We start from the raw sequence: 19,893 nt of genomic DNA, 5'->3' as shown, positions 1-19,893 counted from the left end.
CTCCTGCCAAGTATGAATCAAGTAGGGTTGTGCATATCGTTAAACCCGAACCGAAAATTAACCCAAAATTAGCCGTTTTGGTAATTTTCGTGTTTTGGGTTTACTGAACACCAAAACCTGGGGAAAGATAGTGATAGATATAGGTAGATTTTGTTAGTTTTGACACATTGTATTAGTGCACAGTAAATTGTCAGTTTCATATATATCTTATAACTGCCGTTCTTGCTTGAACACCTGCAAATGATTAACCATGTGGATTGATAGTCCCGCTGGCAGAGCTCTGTTGCAAAGCTCCTTTGCCCGATCCATAGAAGGATAGCTACTATGCACCTCTGGACATTACATTAAGGTGAATGATGTAAAGACAACGTGATAATTTTACTATTATTTGTATCATATTATTGCTTGACTTGTAGTAGTGTTTGTAAACGGTAGAGAGACATGGACGCGCTGCAGTGATGGCTGCCCCGAAGGCCTCCGTGGCGAGCGGTGCCTCGTCAGGCGCCAGCGGCACCAACTTGCTCTTCTCTTCCTCGTATTTGTAAACTTCACAGGAATACCAAAAGCTGGAATGCTATCTGAAATGCTTCTGGAATGGTAAGGGCAACAGTGCAACGATTAATCTTGTTGATTACAGCCTGGGGAAGCTGGGAAGCTATCTACAACACAGCAGTAATTACTTAATCTATATGTGACTGAAGAAAAACAATATTGAAATAGGTTTTACTAGATGACCTATCTCACTATTCATGAGTAATTTGAACAACTTGTTTTTATCACCTTAAAGATGCAGCAAGAATTGTTGCTTTGAATAGACTTGAAACATTGCTGCAGAATGTTACACTATGCAACTCTTTACAGGCTATTGAAATTGTATACGCGTTTTGCTATTGTTGAAAAATTGTCTAAGTATTTTGTATTCTTGTATGTCACACTTTTATATAGGTATAGATTTAGATACAGAAAGGATTAGATATTGGTAGATTTTGTTAGTTTTCACACATTGTATTAGAACACAGTAAATTGTATATTAGGGCACATATATATGACCAGGAGTGTCTGATTCCCTCACTCTGACCTTTCCTTTGGATTCTTTAAACCCCAACCACCCACCAATAAAAAAGGCACGTAAGCTGTAGTACTGCAGTCCAAGCTCTGCTCACAACCTGAGTTCGATCCCGACGAAGTTGGTTTCAGGTAGCCAGCTCAAGGTTGACTCAGCCTTCCATCCTTCCGAGGTTGGTCAAATGAGTACCCAGCTTGCTGGGAGTAAAGGGGAGATGACTCGGGAAGGCACTGGCAAACCACCCCATAAACAAAGTCTGCCTAGTAAACGTCAGGATGTGACGTCACCCCATGGGTCAGGAATGACCCGGTGCTTGCACAGGGGACCGTTACCTTTTTTAGCATGTAAGCTATGTGCTTCCTCAAAATATCTTTTTTGAGGACCTGCTAGACCAAGACTGTAGTTATTTATGAGGTAAGCAGATATCGCTTTTTCATAGATATTTGACTGGGTTGACAAGACACAGATGAGCAACAAAGGTTTCTTTAACAGGAAATGAAGTATGTAACAGGGTAAATATTTTGTGTGGATGTCTTCAATGTATAATGTAAATCTGGCTCTCAACTTCACCGCCATAGGTTACGAACTTTCTCCCAATGACAGAAAATTCTTTATACCTGAGTCTCAAGTGAAGTCAATAAACCATGAAGGGAGATTTGATTCCCCAGGCAGGTGGGCTCAGCTGATTAGGTTTCACTGGAATCTAATTCCACAATTGACAGGATTCTTCCCAGGTTCCAGGATGGTCTTTTAACACAGAGAACTCCTTCAACATAACATGTACATGTGAATGTCAGATGCTTATTTCTTTCACTAAAAAGACCTTATTTCTTTCACTAACAGGATGCTTACTTCTTTCACTAAAAAGAGCTTTCTTCCCAAAACCCAAACTAAAAGCTAAATAAAAATCTGGCTAAACTAGCCACAGTTATTATATGTAACACCAAACAAAGTTGATCTTTAGCTAGATTAGGTACCATATTTAACAAGAATATCTCGGGTTTACATGGAATATCAACCTCCATTCCAACCGTTAGACATTTCACTATTTCAGACCAAAACGATATAGGTCTCTCACATTTCCACCACATGTGGCTAGAACAACCTTTGCCAGTCACTGGAAACAAAAATCAATTCCAAAGATAGAGGAATGGCTGGTTAAAGTTAAAGAAATATATGTTTTAATTAAGCTAACAGCATATCAGAAAAACAGAGATACAATAAGATTGGATGCGGTATGCTCACATACAATAAGTAAAATAGAGAATTTCATAAATAAGGGCAGGAAAGAGGAATGTGTTGCGCTCAGTCAGGACGTAATGGTGAATATGAAGACATAGAAATAAACTGTAGCATGGGAGACTTGATCTTATTTTATTATATATAATTTTAAATTACAAAGACTCAGTAATTCTGCTTTTTTTAAGTTGTTGTTATTGTCATTGGGGGTTTTTCTGATAATAATAAAAAAAAACCTGGCCCAACTAACACTCTTATCTGAGGGAAGAAATTTTCCCTCCTTCTTTTGAAACACTGAGGCTTCTTCCCCCCTCCCATCCATTGGAGTTCTATGGGTTCTGATTGGCTGAATCACTTGGGCCATGCTTGGCAATCAGCAGTGCATTCCAGGCTGAAGTGCCCTGCCTTTTTTTTTTTTTTTTTAGTTTTTCACCCTGAACCTTCATTCAGAAAGTGACTGCGAAGCCGGCGCATACCTGCTTCGCATTTCTTATGAGCCCCTTTAACACGACCTTTTCTATTTGCTCCACCCCCGCACTGAAGCATTTACTGAAAGAACTGTGAAAAATCACAAACATGGCTGTCAGGCTTCAGCAAATGCACGGCGTTTCAGGCAATAAAACTCAAATCCAGGCAGAGCAGCGATTCAAAGATTTATTCCGAAAGTCAATGATTTCAGTAAGGAGACAAACAAGGCTGGAATACATGACTGGGGAAGAGTGGATACATATATAGGGGTAATACAATAGGGTTACAGTAACAAAGAAACAATGTAGTCGTTTCCTGCCGGTAACGACTTAAGTTAAACTAAAACAGAAACAATCGTGAGTAATTAGTGGAGGAGATGGCTGAGCTCTTGGCTTTGTGCGCGGTAGGGTTGTTGATTCGGTTCAGCCCGAACTGAAAATCAGCCGAATTTCCCTTGATTCAGCGGTTTTTAGTTCGGGACGAACCGAACTCAAAACTGGCAGGCAACCGGGGAGCCGAATTCAGCGAGTTCGGGAGTTCACAAATAAATCCGGCAAATTCGGGGCGTCAGTAAGCAGCATTCTCCTCCCCCGGCCAATCGGTGGCCAAGCTGGGTCTCCTTCTGGCCAATCAGTCAGGATTGAATACTGGAGTAATCAGCTGATGTGCGGCCTGGCCGGGGAGAGAGAGAGAGAGGGAAATCCTCCTGTGTGTGTGGGGGTGCTTGTGCACATTCGCTCCTTTCCGTGGCTTCAGGGGGTGCATTTTTGAGGGTACAAGCCCCAAACTTTCAGCGGAAATTCAGACAAGCCTTCTTAAGAGACCACCCAAGTTTTGTAAACATTGGGTCAGGGGGTCCCAAGATATGGGCTCCCTTTTTTCTTTCCATGGCTGCAGGGGGTGCATTTTTGGTGGTACAGACCCCAAACTTTCAACAGAGATTCAGATGAGCCTTCATAAGAGACCCCTCAAGTTTTGTAAACATTGGGTCAGGGGCCCCCGAGATATGGGCTCCACCCCTTTTTCCTCTCCTCCCTTTTCCATTTCCGTGGCTGCAGGGGGTGTTTTTTTGGGGGTGCAGCCCCAAACTTTCAGCATAGCTTCAGACAATCCTTCTTAAGAGACCACCCAAGTTTTGTAAAGATGGGTTCAGTGGGGGCAGAAATATCGGCTCCCCCCTTTTCTCTTTCTGTGGCTGCAGGGGGCGCATTTTTGGGTGTGCCGACCCCAAACTTTCAGCGGAGCTTCAGACAAGGCTTCTTAAGAGACCACCCAAGTTTTGTAAACATTGGGTCAGGGGGGGGCAAGATATGGGCTTTCCCCTTTTCCCTATTGGGATGAATGGATCACCCTCGAGAGATGCATACATATGGATCTCATATTGGATACAAATGGAATCATATTGGATTACCCAACCTCCCAGCCCCTCCTGATGGAACAGAAGACAGCCACAGTAAGACCCCTTTGGGGGCTTTAATCTATAATTTTACCTTTCTGTGTGTGTGGGGGGGGGGGAAGCAGAGTCTGTGTGTGTGTGGGGAGGGAGCAGTTTCTTTGGATGGGGGGGAGCCAAAGGGGGGTTTTGCCGGTTCTGCCTGGGGTGTGTGTTCCCCCTCCAGTCTCTCTCTCCCTGGTCTGAGGGGGGGCTTCAGTTTTGTGTCTTCAGGTTTTCCCTCATTCATAAGATCAGTTAGGTTATTTTGATGCTTGCTCAAAACTGGTTTTCAAATGGTGACTTAAAGAATGCATCTGCCTGGTCCCAAGTCCAATGCAAAGGAGAAATTCCACCCCTTCCTGCTCATTATGCATAGCTAGCTGCCTCTGTCCCTTTCCTTGGTTTGCAAACTCCCAGGTGTCAGGTGTTGCTTTGCACTGTTGCAAAGGTGTTGCATTGTGTGCTTGTGTTGCTTTGCAGTTGTATTGATTTGCAAATTTTTTCACACCTGCCCAGCCCTTGCTCTCAGCTGTTTGTCGGGGCTGGGAGCTTTGTGCGTGGGCAGCAAGCTCTGCTCGGAGATACACATTAAGGGTGGGGGGACCCCTTTCGGGGCCCATATCTCAGCCCCCCCTGACCCAATCTTTACAAAACTTGGGGGGTCTTTCAAGAAGTGTCCTTTGAAGCTCCTCTGAAAGTTTGGGACCTTTACCCCCAAAAATGCCCCCCCAGAGCCATGCAAAGGCGCGGTTGTGTTTTTAATGGCTTTATTCGGTCGAATTTTTTTCCCGAACTTTGAATTCCCGCCGAATTGCATGGACCCGAAGCGGGGGAGTTCGGACTTCGGCATATCCCGAATCTAAATGGACCGAATTCAGCCGAATCCGAACTATACCGAATATTTTTTAATTCAACAGCCCTTGTGCGCGGGACCAAGTATCAGATCGAAGATTTACACGGGCGTGTCCCAATACTATTGTAAATCCCTGGCCAGAGTTCGTGTGCAAAACGGGGGGGAAGGAGTGCACGGAGAACTCCATTTTGTTTGTGGGGGAACCATCTTGTTTGAGGACGGTGCTGTCAGAAGCCCTATCTGACAATGGCTTAGCTATGCAAATGACCATTTGGAGCAGGCGAGTGGGGTGTGTGTGGAATTTCTCCTTTTCCATTGGGACCGTGAATAGGCATTTTAAAGGTCGCATTTTTAAAAGGAGCTTTCAGCGAGCATCAAAATTGACCCTGCATAAATGGCCTTGGACTTATATGAGGCCAGAATTGCAAGGATTGGTACAGAGCTCTGGAGGAGAGGCAGGATTTTATGGGATGATTGCCCCTATATTTTATTTTAACTTCTTTCAGGTGCTACAATGACTAGTCCCCTCCTTTGGTTCTTGAGCTTCCTGGTCCTTTCCCTTCAGGAATCCAAGTCTTCTGCTGATGATGATACTGTAGTAGTCACCCACAGCGGCCCTATCCGGGGAAAGCATCTCCCAGCTGGCTCAAAAGAAGTCACAGCCTATCTGGGCATCCCCTATGCAGAACCCCCCGTGGGGAAATTGCGTTTCCAGAAGCCTGTTCCCCATGAGCCATGGAGCCACATCCTGGAAGCCACCAACTTTGGAAATTCATGCCCACAATTACTTCTTTCAGGCACTCCAGATGCTGAAATATTCAGTGCCAACACACCCCGTTCAGAGGACTGTCTCTTCCTCAATGTCTGGGTACCCAATCCCCGGCCCTCCACACCAACTGCTGTCCTTGTCTGGATCTATGGTGGGAGTTTTTTTGTTGGCACAACTTCCCTGATTATATATGATGGGGCATTCTTGTCTGCCATTGAGAACATCATTGTGGTCTCCATGAATTACCGCCTGGGAGCTCTAGGTTTCCTTTCATTACCACCAGCCGCCCCAGGAAACATGGGCCTGTTGGACCAGCAGTTGGCCCTGAGATGGGTGAGGGAGAATGCAGCGTCCTTTGGAGGAGACCCTACTCGGATAACCATTTTTGGCCACAGTGCTGGAGGAGCATCTGTCAGCTACCACCTCCTTTCACCAGGAAGTCAGCCTCTCTTTGACCGCGCTGTGCTGCAGAGTGGATCGGCCATTGCACCCTGGGCTTGGGTGAGCCCTGAGGAGGCAAAGAGGAGATCTGTGGCCCTGGCCCAGCTGATTGGCTGTACAGAAGATGAGGGCAATGCCATAGTGGAGTGTTTACAGGAAAAGGGAATGGAAGAATTCCAAATGTACATGTTCTCAGTTGTGGATCCCAGGATCCTTGTAAACATTCCCTTCGTACCAACAACAGATGGAGATTTTCTTCCTGATGACCCACAGAAACTGGTGGAGTCCAGGCGATTTCAGTCTAAACCTATTATGATTGGTACCACCTCTGATGAAGGGTCCGTCTTTATCTTCCTCTCTGTTCTTTCCTTATGTACATCCAATGATTGCCTTTTGACGTGGGAGAAGCTCTTGGAGGGGCTGAAGATGAGTTTACCCAATGCAACCGATGACTTCATCCAAGCCATTGCTCAGAGGTACAGCCAAGCAGAACCAGAGGGCCCAGCACGGTATCGTTCCGCCTTGTCCCAGGCCGTGGGTGATTACTTATTAGTTTGTAAAGCAAATGAAGTTGCCGCAGAGACTGCAAAGACCGGAAGCCCTGTGTATGCTTACACTTTCACCCATCGCAGTATTGGCTCTGTCTGGCCTGAATGGATTGAGTCCAACCATGGATCTGAGGTCCCATACCTTTTTGGAACTCTGACGTTAATACCGGGAACCAATGAAACTCATACAGAGGCGGAGTTAGCACTAATCCCCCGAGTGATGCGGTACTGGGCAGAGTTTGCCAGAAGCAGGTAAGATAACTTGTAGACATTTACTCATAAATTTTCACCATCCCTGGCCTAGAAAATACAGAAGGTAGCATTTCCCTAAGGTTTCTTTGTCATAGAACATATTACAAACTGGCATCCATTTAAAATACATGCCAGTTTCTGTTGCCGATGAAAGGAAATGCCTACTTGTTAACTAGAAATAACCTCACCTATATACATTGGTTCCATTTATTTGTCAATTTGAAACATTTCCTATTATTACTTAGTACATTTTTATCCTGCCCTTCCTTCAAGGGGCTCAAGGCTGTCTATTGTTCTCCCCTTGTCCATTTTAATCTCCCAGCAACCCTGTGAGGTAGGCTAGGCTGACTGACAGACAGACAGACAGACACACACACACACACACACACACACTGGTACAAAGTTTCACCCAAGCAAGTTTCATGCCATAATGGGGATTTGAATCTGGATTTCCCGGATCCTAGTCTGCATCCAGCATTACACCATGCTCACTTTTACATAGGGTTGCCAACCTCCAGGAGTGGCCTGGAGATCTTCTGCTAATACAACTGATATGCAGACAATAGAGATCAGTTCCCCTGGAGAAAAAGGATGCTTTGGATGGCAGACTCTATGGCACTGTAACCTGCTGAGGTCCCTCCCCTCCCCAAACCTCGCCCTCCCCAGGCTCCACTCCCAAAACCTCCAGGTATTTCCCAACCGAGAGCTGGCAACCCTACTTTTATGTCGTTCTTGTGGACCTTAACATTTCTGATCTTTCCATTCAATATTAAACTTCCAAGGTAACTAGTGAATGCCTAAAAGCAGGTATTTAATAATGAGGTAGAATTATATTTTAAACTATCACACTGAATAAGAAGAAAAAGGAATTTGGTCATTTAAGGTGTGAAGAAAATTAATTTGTCTGGTACCTAGCACATATCTCTGGGAAGGACATTCCACAAATGAGGCTTCCCCACAAAAAAGGCCTTTGCTGTAGTCATTGCCTGCCTAATTTCAGAAGTCAGGGTCACCCGAGTCACCGCCTCTACGAAGACTCTTAAAGGGCAGCCATATGAGTCTGTGGTGCCATTAACAAGGCCCAGATTCTTGGGTACATGTTGACAGGGATGAAAGCTTTTCCAGTTCTAATTAATGTTACATCAGTAATCTAATTACAAATGCAAGTGGAATATGTTGCAGGGACCTTACCAAGGAAGGTTTTTTTTAATCTATTGTTGCGGGAAAACGCGGGTTTGAGGAGAGAGACCCGAGACCGTTAGACAAGAAAACAGTTTTATTGCAGCTGCGGCTCAGCCTGCATTAACAAGCACAAAGACTGAGCCCCAATTGTATTGGGGCAGGAACTTTTATCCTAGTTCTGAGCTAAGACTTCAACATTCGGTGCCTGTATAGCTTATCTGGCAGTTTCACAGAATCAGGAGCGCAGGCTTCACCTCGTTCCTTTATCATTTACCATGACTCTTCCCCTACTGTCTCAATACATGAAGCTGTCTTCTACTGAATCAGACCTTTCCCCTGCTGTCTCACCATCTTGAGTCTCAGTGAGACAGGTGAACTGTAAATGAAGTAAGTGAATACATAAATAATCAGACAACATATATTGTGTACCTTACACTGAACTCGTTTCTTTTTTGACTTCTTGGATCATGATATTTTTGCCTCCTATACAGCAATCCTACCCCTTCAGATGTTAGTGAGACAAAATGGCCACTCTACAACCCTGCAGAGCAGAACTTCTTTCGCATCAGCACAGAGCTGCCTCAAGTCATGAAGCCCTCACCCACTCGGCACTGTGGTTTCTGGAAGACGTTGTTATCAGAGGCATCAAGCCCACGTGAGTTGAGGCCCTGAAAGGGCGAAGGTGGAACCAAAGCCATTCTCTGAGGTAGACATTCACCCAAAAACTGTGTTTGGATTGGAATCCAGGGGCTTTTCTGCATTCTCTTTTTCTTCATCTCCAAGTTAACTGTTTCATCTGTGGTTACTCATGTTTTGTTTCCTCTGGTGGTGCATTCGATATCCCACCCGATTTTTTCAAGACTAAAAACCTGCTGCTTCAATCAGCAGGGAAATAAGCTAGATTCAATCTACAGCTATATGGAATCGACCACTAGTGGGTGTAAAACATGTGCAGAACTTGTCAAAAACACTGAAGAAACAGGTTCTTCAAGATGAACAAAAAGAGTATAAAGAAATGGCTTTGGTCTAGAGACAACAGAACAATGTTAAGGCCATTCTGGAACTGCTTAGGATAGCAACTGTTCCTCTTCATTATAACTCCTACACCAAAATCAGGGAGCACCAGAGGCATATTGGGGAAGGAGTAGGACTAATCTCTGTTCCCCGTGCCTTGCAAATTGTCTTCGAAAAATTCCTAATGGTCTAGACATCTTGGGAATATAGATACCTTTCAAAGATATGGGATGATAACAAGTTTCTTTTACAAGCTAGGAATGAGAACCTAACAATCCTTGCGGTGTTTTGTTCCCTCATAAAGCATGTTCGGCAACAGTCCGGGCTCAGGTCATTTCAGTGGTTTCCTCATGCCTCTGGAACAGCCTCCCAGTGCTGGCCTTCCTACAAGGCTGCATAGAAAGCTATTTCATAGAGCTTTGGGGGCAGTCTGAACTTGGGCAAAGGGAGAATATTCTGTTGGGGGGGGGATAAGGTATTTAAGATTGGTTATTACATCTGTCATTTTAATGTTTGAAATTGTTGTTGTACGGTTGTTACCCGTTTTGGGACCTGAGATAAGTCATAAGAACTGCCAGACACCTAAATATTTTAAATAGATGTGAAAACATGGTGCCTCATCTTAGCTAATGTTCATCAGTCAGCTGTCTAGAAAGCAACCATTTCAGTTTGAGTAGTCACATGATAATATGTTTTTGTCTGATTTATCTGGTCCGACTCAGTGGAAAGCTCATTTTCTTGGCCTTCTTTCTTGCCACAGACCAGCCTCCAAAAGATTCTGTTCCGTTCAGTCCAGAAGGCAATAGGAAGCAAAAACATTGATTAAGCACATATGGATGGAGAAAGAGAATTGTATGGACTGGTAGGAAAAAATCTAAAGAGCCAATGGACAACAGAGGAAATTTCAGTTTACACCTTCTTTCATTTATATTCAAAGTGGATTCTAGTAATTTCTGTTGACTGATTTTAAAACATAAAATCAACATAAAAACATAAAACCAGCTTCCCCTCACCTTCTTCCCAGGCACAATTAAGTCTACACTCATGTGACTAAATAAACGTAATCTGCTAAGCACTTCTTCTTCTTCAATGGTGCTTTTTTTTTAAATGCACTTCTTGCATTTGATTTGATGTGAAGACTGTGCACCTTGGAATGCGTATTGAACAAGCTTGGCTTGCATGGGAACAGAGAGTGAGGACTTCCTGGTTTAGGAAGTCCTTCAGTTTAACCACTCTGTGTTGTGACCTCTAAATTTCAGTGGTTCAACAATCTGGGCCAACCACGGTTTAACCCTGGTTTGAAATCCCAGTTTGCGGGCTAGAAACAAATCTATTGTTTTAAATCATAGACGAGGGCAAAGTAGCACAGCTAGGGTTGCTGTCCCTAACTTGGGAAATTCCTGGAGATTTTGGGTTGGGCCTGGGGAGGGTAAAAATTTGAGGGGGAGGGAGCTCAGCAAGGACGTGATGCAATAGAGGTCACCCTCCAAAGCTGCCGTATCCTGAAGGGGAACATCTCTGTAGCCTAGAGATCAGCTGTCATTCCAGGAGATCTCCAGACCTCACCAGGTGGTTGGCAACCCTAGAGGGCTACCTTTCATACCTACGTTTCATTCCTGGATCCACACAAACTCTGACCTAACCTTTCCTCCATGTTCTCATGTGTCAATTCATCCCCTTGGCCCCCTGTGCTCCACAGACATTCACACCTACTTTGTTCCATCAAAACACTCCCTTCTTTTCTCCCTCACTGCCCCTTAATTCCTGCCAAGTGTGAATCAATGTTTATTACAGGACTCCTCTTGCATACAAGTTTGAACAGTATCTGTCCATCCCAGAGCTTTCACCACTGTGTGGTGGAATAGCCCTCCTGAGGAAGCCAGGAAGACACCTCTCCACACACATCTAGTTGGTTTTTTGCAGGCTGCACAAAACCAAACTATTCTGATGGGCATTTAGGTGTACTTGGGCTCTCTGATGTTCTAATTGTTTGGATCTGGGTTGAAAAATGAGTCTTCATTATAAAACACAAGTAGCAGGCAATTTATGGCAACCCCATGGTGTTTTGAAAGCAAGAGATGTTCAGAGTTGCTTTGGCACTGTCTGCATCTGTGTAGCAATCCCTGGACTTCCAAAGACTAACCAGGGTTGGTCCTGCTTAGCTTCCGAAATCTGAGGAGATCAGGCTAGCCAGGGCCATCTGGTCAGGGGTATCATGATATACACGTTACATGCATGGTCTTGTCTACTTTTCACATCCTTTGTAGAGAGAACACCAGCCAGTCAGGAAAAGTACCAGACCTTTTATCTTTGACAGCCAAATAATGAAGTTGAAGAAAAAAAGAATTATTGCATTTTAATTACAATAAAGTGCTAATTATGTATAATTTCATAGGATCACATTGAGAACCAATCCCTTATCTGTAGAATCATAAAATCATAAAATTATAATACTTTGTTAAGAAAGTGAATGTCACCTTGCCTATACCATGTGTTTTCTCAGCAATAACAGCCTGTAGAGGGGAGAAAAATGATTGTGTTAACCAAATAAAGTTTTACCTGTAAGGAACTCTTTCAAAATGGTTTTTGGTTTTTGGTTTTTCCCACCATAATGCGGTATGTGGGGGAATCCAAGAGACAGTATTGCCTGGCCACTAGGTGGCACCATGATACAAAACATGTGGTGAAGAGACAACCAGTGGTATAGCATAATCTTTCTTGTGTCCGAGCTTGTTACACCAGATGTACATCCATTGGGCCCCTGCATTTATATTAGCACCAGAAAGGTGAGGGGTGGGGTGTTACAAAGAGATCCCATCCAAAGAGTAACCAATTCACCCATGCCCAACAGCTGAAAAGGTAGGGTTAACACTGAATCTGAAACAAGATAAAGAGAATCAGTTGGAAATTACAAGGATCTCTCTGAAATAATTAACATCTTTAGAGATTGAGATACTAACATATTAGGAAGATTTTCAATGTCTTTAATAAACTGTGTGGAATCCAAAATGTAAGACGGTGTATCTATAAAAAAATTGTGCAAATGACTTTCCAAATATTTGGAAATATGGTCATTTTCTTCTCAGAAATCAAATCTTTTTGGTACAATTTTGTATAAAATAATTCAAATTCTTTCTGTATATCAGTTGTTGTAAAAACCAGTCCTTTTGTCGTTTGTAATTTGTCTATTATTCGCTTTTGTCTGGAGTCCCTTAATTGGCTAGCTAACAATTTTCCTGGTCGATTTGCTTGTTCAAAATATCTCTGCTTCACATATTTCAAGTTTTTATTCATTTCCTCCATGACTATTAAGTTTAGTTGATGTTTCACAATCTTTATTTTCTGAATAATTTCAAGTCTTTTTATATCTTTTCGTTCTTGAATAAGTTGCTGTTCTAATTTTTGCAATTCCCAAGTATTTTATTAGTCTGTTGTAGCTGCTTTTTCCTCCAGGCAGGATTTTTCTGTATCATAAATCCCCTTAGAACAGCTTTGAAAGCATCCCAAACTATGTTCAGATTAGTTACTCCATCCATATTAATTTCGAAGTAATCCGTTAATAGCTTGTGTAATTCTTTTTTTGTGTTGTCATCTCGTAATAGTCTATCATTTAGTCTCCATCAAAAAGCTTGCCTATTATTCCACTCAAAAGAAACCGAGTTATGATCAGAAAAAGTCTTAGGAAGGATATGTACCTTACGAAGTTGGCTAAATATAGATTTACTTGCCCATAGCATGTCAATCCGAGAGTGTGAGTCGTGTCTTGCGGAATAAAACGTATAGTCTTTCGCTGTTGTATTAAGTGTTCTCCAGATATCTTGTATTTTGAATTCCTCTGCCAGTTAAAAAAAGGTTTTAGGTAAGGCACCCTCTTTTTCTTCTTTAGCCTTTGATTTTTTATTTATAACACAATCTACCACTTCATTAAAGTCACCCATAAGTAATATTTGTTCTTGCTCATGTTGTAAAACCTCATGCAGTTGTTGGTAAAATTTTGTCTTGCCTTCATTTGGTGCATAGATCCCTACCACCAATGTTTTTTGGCCTAACACTTTGATTCTTATTATCAAAATTCTGCCTTCTTCATCTTCATATACAAACTCAGGTGATAAAGAGGGGTGTGCATAGATAGCCAATCCTTTAATTTTTGTTTTTTCTGAGGCAATGAATGCTTGTCCCAAAGAATTCCTTTGGAGGTATTTCTTGTCTTTTCTTGTAATGTGTGTTTCTTGCAAACAAATCAAAGAGAATCTTTGTTGTTGTAGAAATTTAAAAATACATCCCCTTTTCACTTTTTTATTGAGTCCATTTACATTCCACGAAATAACTTTAGCCATAGTGTCAGAGTTAAATTTTAAAGTCCACCTACAGCACCTTTTGAGGAATCCTCTTCTTCATCTTGACTAGAATCGTGGTGGTGTTCCGATGTGGATCCAGATAGTTCTTTTTTATATTTTCTCATGAACTTCCCAACATCTTCTTTAGTTAGTATGGTACATTTCACTTCCTTATAGATAAAGGTTAAGCCTTGAGGTAACAACCATCTGTATTTAATTCCACTCTTTCTCAAAGTTGATGTAAAGTCCTTGAACAGTGCCCGTTTGGTCATTAAGTGTCTTGGTATGTCCTTTAACAAAATTAATGGATTGCCTTCCAGTATTATGGGATCTGTACAGTGATGCTGCATCATCATGTCTTTCATTCTGATATCATAAAAAGATATCAGCACATCTCTTGCTTTGGCTCTTTTTAGATTCGGAGGCAAGGGCATCCTATATACCCTATTCACTGCATTGTCCAAGTCCTGTTCATTTAAGTGGAACATCCCTGCTAATTCTTTTATATGTGATTCTCTGGTAGCACCCCAATCTTCAGGTAAATTTCGTATACGTAAATTAGACTCTCTGACCTTCATGTCCATCATTGCCAATTGATCTTTCATGGATTCCTCTTGTGTCTGCATTCTGTCCAGTTGTTTATCATGCATTTCTACTTTTTTCTTAACCTTTTTTTGTTCTTCAGTCAGTTTCTTAAAAGAAGTATCCATTGCCTTCATATCTGTTTGAAGTGTAGTCATCTGTATCTTCATCTCTTGAACTTCTTTGGTAACATTGTCCATTTTTCCAGCCAGCAGCTCTGTCTGCTGTGTCATCTGCTTTTCCATAAGTTTGGTGAAAGTCTCAGTCTGTTTGGTCAAAAGATCTTGCATTTTTTATCCAGTTTGTCTGCAGCCATATCTGTGGTTGGCTTAGCTGTTGCTGGTCTATGAAGAGATCCCAAACGCTGTCTTGGTGCAGACATACGAACTAGCAGTTCTTGAAGAATATAAATGCGGCTTCAATCCATTTGAAATTCCTAGTTCCAGTTGCTATATATCCCCACACCAATTTTGCTTAGTTTATTTAGGGTTAACTTTCAAATTGTCCTTTAAAACTTAGTTTTAAAGATTCAGACACCATAGAGTATCACGATGCTCTAGGTCGGCTTCTAGAACAGGAAGTAAAAGACCTCGGACTGTCTATCTCCTCCTCTCTATGATCACAGCAGTCGGATAGTTTTACCTGCTACACCGGGAGGAGCATTTCCGGTCCATCGGTCTCGCTTTGCAGCCAGAAGTCCCTGTCCACAGCCAAGTGGATTTAACTCTATGTGATGTCGCAGTTAGTTTCTTTTCCTCTTAGTCGCCATATCAGAAGGGTGGGATTTCCTCCTTCTCTGCCATTTTTCCAGCCATTTCATTGGAGGTTAGTACATCAATTCCAGTAATTTTGTTTAGTCTAACTCCAAGTACTGTTTTTAAAACTTTCTTGCCGCATTTTTATTCATTAATTTACTCAAATCCAAAGTTCATTTAGTCCGGTATTTATGTGGGGGGTCAGGTTCTCAGTTCAGCATATATTAAGTTCATTAGAGTATAAATAATCAGTGAAGAGGTTCTTTGTACTCACAAGGATTTCGAAGGTTGAGGCTTTCGTTGCTTTTATTTATTCATTTGATGGTAATGGGTAGCAGAGAGCAAAACCTTTGCCAAAAAGACATCTGCGGCGGTGAAAACCCCCTTAGCCGGCAGCGACAGCATCCGAACCTCCGAGAGCCTTAAAAAAGCACTCTTGAAGAGTTCGGGAGTCAAACCACTCTTGATCGGCAGCAGGAGAGAATTCCTGTATCCCTTCCCACTTTTTAGGGAACGGGGGGGTCCAGGGGGCCCGTTTCAAGACGTTTCTTGGTTCTCTGCTGGGAATACCTAGGAGAAACTGTGTTTCGGTCAAACCAGCCTACCAGAAGGGCAAAGTTTAGATTGAGAAGGCCAGAATGATACCCAGGCACAACTTACTACAAGATAAGCCCAGAGAGAATGACAACAGAACATCTCTGGTTGTCACTTATAGCTCCCAACTAAAACCAGTCCAACGTATTATTAAGGACCTACAACCAATGCTGGATTGTGACACTTCCCTCGCTGAAGCACTGGGGGGGGGGGTCCCTTTCTTGCTTACAGACAGCCGGCTAACCTAAAACAACTTCTCACCCATTATGATAAACTACTTAACAAGAACATGGACTCTGGCACCAAGGCCTGCAACAAACCAAGGTGCCAACTTTGCCCTCATATAGATTCTAGGAACACCATCTCTGGACCCACCAATGTCAGCCATACTATCTCAGGTTCATATTCCTGCTCATCTTCTAATGTGATTTATGCCATCACATGCCAGCAATGCCCTTCCACAATCTACATTGGACAAACAGGTCAGTCTCTTAGACAAAGATTAAATGGACATAAGTCTGACATCAGAAACCACAATATTCAAAAACCAGTGGGAGAACATTTCAACCTTCCAGGACATTCTGTTGCAGATTTAAGAGTAGCAGTTCTCTTACAAAGGAATTTTAAAGGGAGATTGGAAAGAGAAACTGCTGAATTACAGTTGATATTCAAACTAAAGTCAATGCATTTACCTGGGCTGAATAAAGACCTTGCATTCATGGCCCATTACCAATGCTGATTTCTCCACACCCATCTCTCCCCTGGACATCACAGACTCTTCTGCATATCACACCTAATCCCATCAAGCCTGCTATTCACATTTACATACTGTTCCTCTACTTAAAGACCGATGGATTCACATTCTAGCTGTATCTGAAGAAGTGAGCTGTGGCTCACGAAAGCTCATACCCTACCAGAAAATATTTTTTTAGTCTTTAAGGTGCTACTAGACTCTTGTCCTTTGTGTGCCTGAGTTACAGAATAATTTGCTAAGTGTTTCTGTGCTGGCTAAGGCTGGTTTTAAGGTGCAGTTTGAAGGAAACACCTGCCAGATAAGCCAGGGAGAGGTTGCAATGTTAGAAGGGCACTTGCAAAAGGATGTCTATGTGGTGCATAGAAGGACAGGAGAAACGTCTATGGTAGTGGAGTCTGTGAATAAAAATCCACATAATGAGTGCATACACCTTCTACATAGGCGTTTTGGACACGCCTCCTATTCCATTCTAAAGAAGACCCTGAGTGTGTTAGGGAAGGATGACATTAAGTTCAATGGGTGTAATTCTTTCCTAGATTGCACTGTCTGCAAATCTGTTAAAAGCAGACATATTCCAGTGGCTAAGGTAAGCCAAAGGGTGGCAACCAGACCTCTGCAAATTGCTCATTTAGATCTCTGTGGCCCATTTCCTGAGAGTGTGTCTAAGAACCGGTACGCTTTGTGTATTGTTGATGATTTCTCTCGTTATGGCTGGGTGTATCTGCTGAAGCAGAAAAGTGAGGCATGTCAAACCATCAAGTATTGGATTAAAAGGGTGGAAAGGCAGCTAGACCTCAAGGTATCTAGTATACAATCTGACAGAGGCGGTGAATTTGTCTCTAGTGCAGTGGTTCTCAACCTGGGGGTCGGGACCCCCAAGGGGGTCGCGAAGTGTTTTCTGGGGGGTCGCCGCCACTGTTCTGGGACAGCTCCCATCCCGGGCTGTCCAGGACTAACCCAGACGCCCTGTAACCCTGATCCGTCCGCGAGGGCAAGGAAGACCCCAAGCAGAGAGGTGAGGAACTGGCCAACCGACAGCCAGAAGGAGCCAGGCTGTAGAGACGTGGCGGCGTGCCGCCACACACCAGCTGTAGCCCCGCTGCCCAGCTGAGAGGTAGGCGGGCCAGCCCTGGGCGCGGTCGCATCTGCGCCGGGCGAATGATGCGGCAGGATGTGTGGGAGGCCGAGGAAGCTCCCCTGGCTCGGCCAGTTCAGGTCTCGGAGGAGAGTGCGCATGTCTGTAGTGTGGCTTTGCTTTTCTGCCCTGAGTCATCAGTTCCGCTCTGGTAAGGCCAAGGGGGAGAGAGTTGAGGTGCATGCGCAGTTCGGGATTTCCCCCTCGAGCGTGCAGGTTCGGTGACGGGCATAAGGAATGGTGACTGGCAGAGGGGAGAAAAAGGCACGAAAAGTCTGAGCGGGATAAGCGGCCCTTGGCTCTTTCCTGGCCCTTCGCTCTCGTGAGGTGATTAAACGGAGCTCCGCTTTGAGGGATAACTGCAGGTCTGTGCACAAGCAGTGTCCCAGTCACAAGAGAGGGGGTTTCGTCGCGAGAGCCCCGGCCTGCTTGGAAGAGTTTTTGGGGAGAGAGGGGAGGACAAGGAATGCAGTGCATGCTCAGAGGCACTCTTTCCTCCATGCCAGGAAAGGTTGCCATGCCACACAGTCACAGCCGCTGCGCAACAGGTGGTAGTACCGTTTGCTTGTTTGTTTTAAACTTTAAAATTTAAAGTAATTATATATATGGATACCCTGGACTGCCCAAAAAAATGTGTTTTCTTTATCCTATTAAAAATGTCATTTATGCAAATTTATGCAAATTTATGCAAATGTGACGAGGGTCACAGGTTACTTGGCAATTGTAAAAGGGGATCACGACTTGAAAAAGGTTGAGAACCACTGCTCTAGTGCATTTACCCAGTGGTTAGAGAGCAAGGGAATTGAGCACAGATTGGCTAATCCCTGTGTTCCTCAGGAGACTGGTGTGGCAGAGGAGGATTGGTTATCTAAAGTCAATGTTGCAAGCTTTGATAGAGGATGCTAATCTAAAACCCAGGTTCTGGGGGGAAGGCATCAAGGTGGCTTGTTATCTGATCAATAGACTTTGGACCTCCAGCATTAACAATATTCCCTATAAGGCATTGTACAACAGAAATCCCTCTTTAAAGCATTTAAGAGTGTTTGGTACAAAGGCTTGGGTGAATATACCTTTAAAGAACCGCAGAGCAGGTGGCAAGAAATCCAAACCGCTGATTTTTCTGGGATTTGCTAATGATCAGAACCAGGTGTTATTTAGCAAATCTGCAAACTTCGGAGAATCTTTTAATTGGCCAAGATTACATGGCATTGATAAGGTTTCTGAGGAAGTTTTATTGCCGGCTAATGGACAGCCAGAGGCAAATGAGTGTTTTTCCTGAAGTTGTTGCAAGCAGGGAAACAGTAAAGATTGAGACTCCAGAAGGAGGGGAGTCTAGTGGCACGGTAGTCAGACGGTCAGACAGAAGTAATAAAGGAGTACCTCCACAAAGGTATGGTTTTGAAGATTGTGACTTAATCAACCACGTGTCTGTAATTGAGCCTGAAAGTTACAAGCAGGTGCTTTCTCTTGGTGATAGAGAGATTTATGGCTGCAAGCCATCGGTGTGGAAATGAATCTTTGAAGGAGCACAATGTAATTACACCAATGCATTTACCAAAGGGACAACCTGTGATAGGTTGCAGGTGGGTTTACAAACTTAAGCAGTTGGCTGATGGTACTGTACAAAGAAAAGCCAGACTAGTTTGTAAAGGGTTTGCTCAAAGGAAATTTGTTAACTTTGATGAAACTTTTTCACCCACGGTTCGTTGTGAAACCATTAAAACAGCCCTGGCAGTTGCAGGGTTGAAAGGTCTGAAAGTTTTCCATTATGACATTCAGACAGCTTATCTAAACGCACCTTTGGTAGAAGTATACATGACTCAAATTCCAGGGTTTGAATTAAAGGAAGAAGCCAAAGTATTAAAGCTGAACAGAGCTTTATATGGTTTACATCAATAGGCCAGAGAGTGGCACAAATGCTTAATTGATGCTGTTAAAAAATTAGGCTTCACACAAAGTGTTGCTGATCCTTGTTTGTTTTCAAGGTGCACAGGTCAGAAGGAGTCATACGTGTTAATTTACGTGGATGATTTATGTATAATAACCAATAATGAGAGTGACCAGGAACAATTTCAGAAACAGCTTGGAGAATGCTTTAAACTGAAATGTTTGGGAGAGATAAGAAATTATCTTGGGGTAAAAATAAACAGAGACAGTAAAGGTGTTTTTTACTTGTCTCAAACAGAAAAAATAAAACAGTTGCTGGAAAGGTTTAGCATGCTTGATGCTCATGCAGCTGAAACCCCAATGGTCACAGGTTATTTATGTGAAGAGTCTCAGGAACAAGAAGAGTGTGACAAATCTCTGTATCAGTCCCTGATAGGAAGTTTGTTATATCTTGCTTGTTGGACTTGCCCTGACATATATCAGGCGGTGCATTGCCTGAGCAGGAAAAATATGTCACCAAAGCAGAGTGACTGGAAAGCAGCTAAGTGTGTACTCAGATACCTGAAGGGATCTGTGAACAAA

At 43.2% G+C, this 19,893-nt stretch overlaps 1 protein-coding gene across 1 annotated transcript; it reads left to right on the top strand.

Moving 5' to 3' along the window:
• The first annotated feature begins 5,575 nt into the window (after positions 1–5,575).
• LOC130493006 (cholinesterase-like) lies at positions 5,576–8,925 on the top strand. Its single transcript, XM_056866784.1, has 2 exons — positions 5,576–7,071; positions 8,745–8,925. Exons 1-2 carry the CDS (start codon positions 5,576–5,578, stop codon positions 8,923–8,925), a joined length of 1,677 nt encoding a protein of 558 aa, XP_056722762.1.
• The last annotated feature ends 10,968 nt before the right edge of the window (positions 8,926–19,893 follow it).

The sequence above is a fragment of the Euleptes europaea genome, chromosome 1 (assembly GCF_029931775.1).
Source record: "Euleptes europaea isolate rEulEur1 chromosome 1, rEulEur1.hap1, whole genome shotgun sequence".
NCBI lineage: Eukaryota > Metazoa > Chordata > Lepidosauria > Squamata > Sphaerodactylidae > Euleptes > Euleptes europaea.
This window is presented reverse-complemented; position numbering and strand designations above follow the sequence as displayed.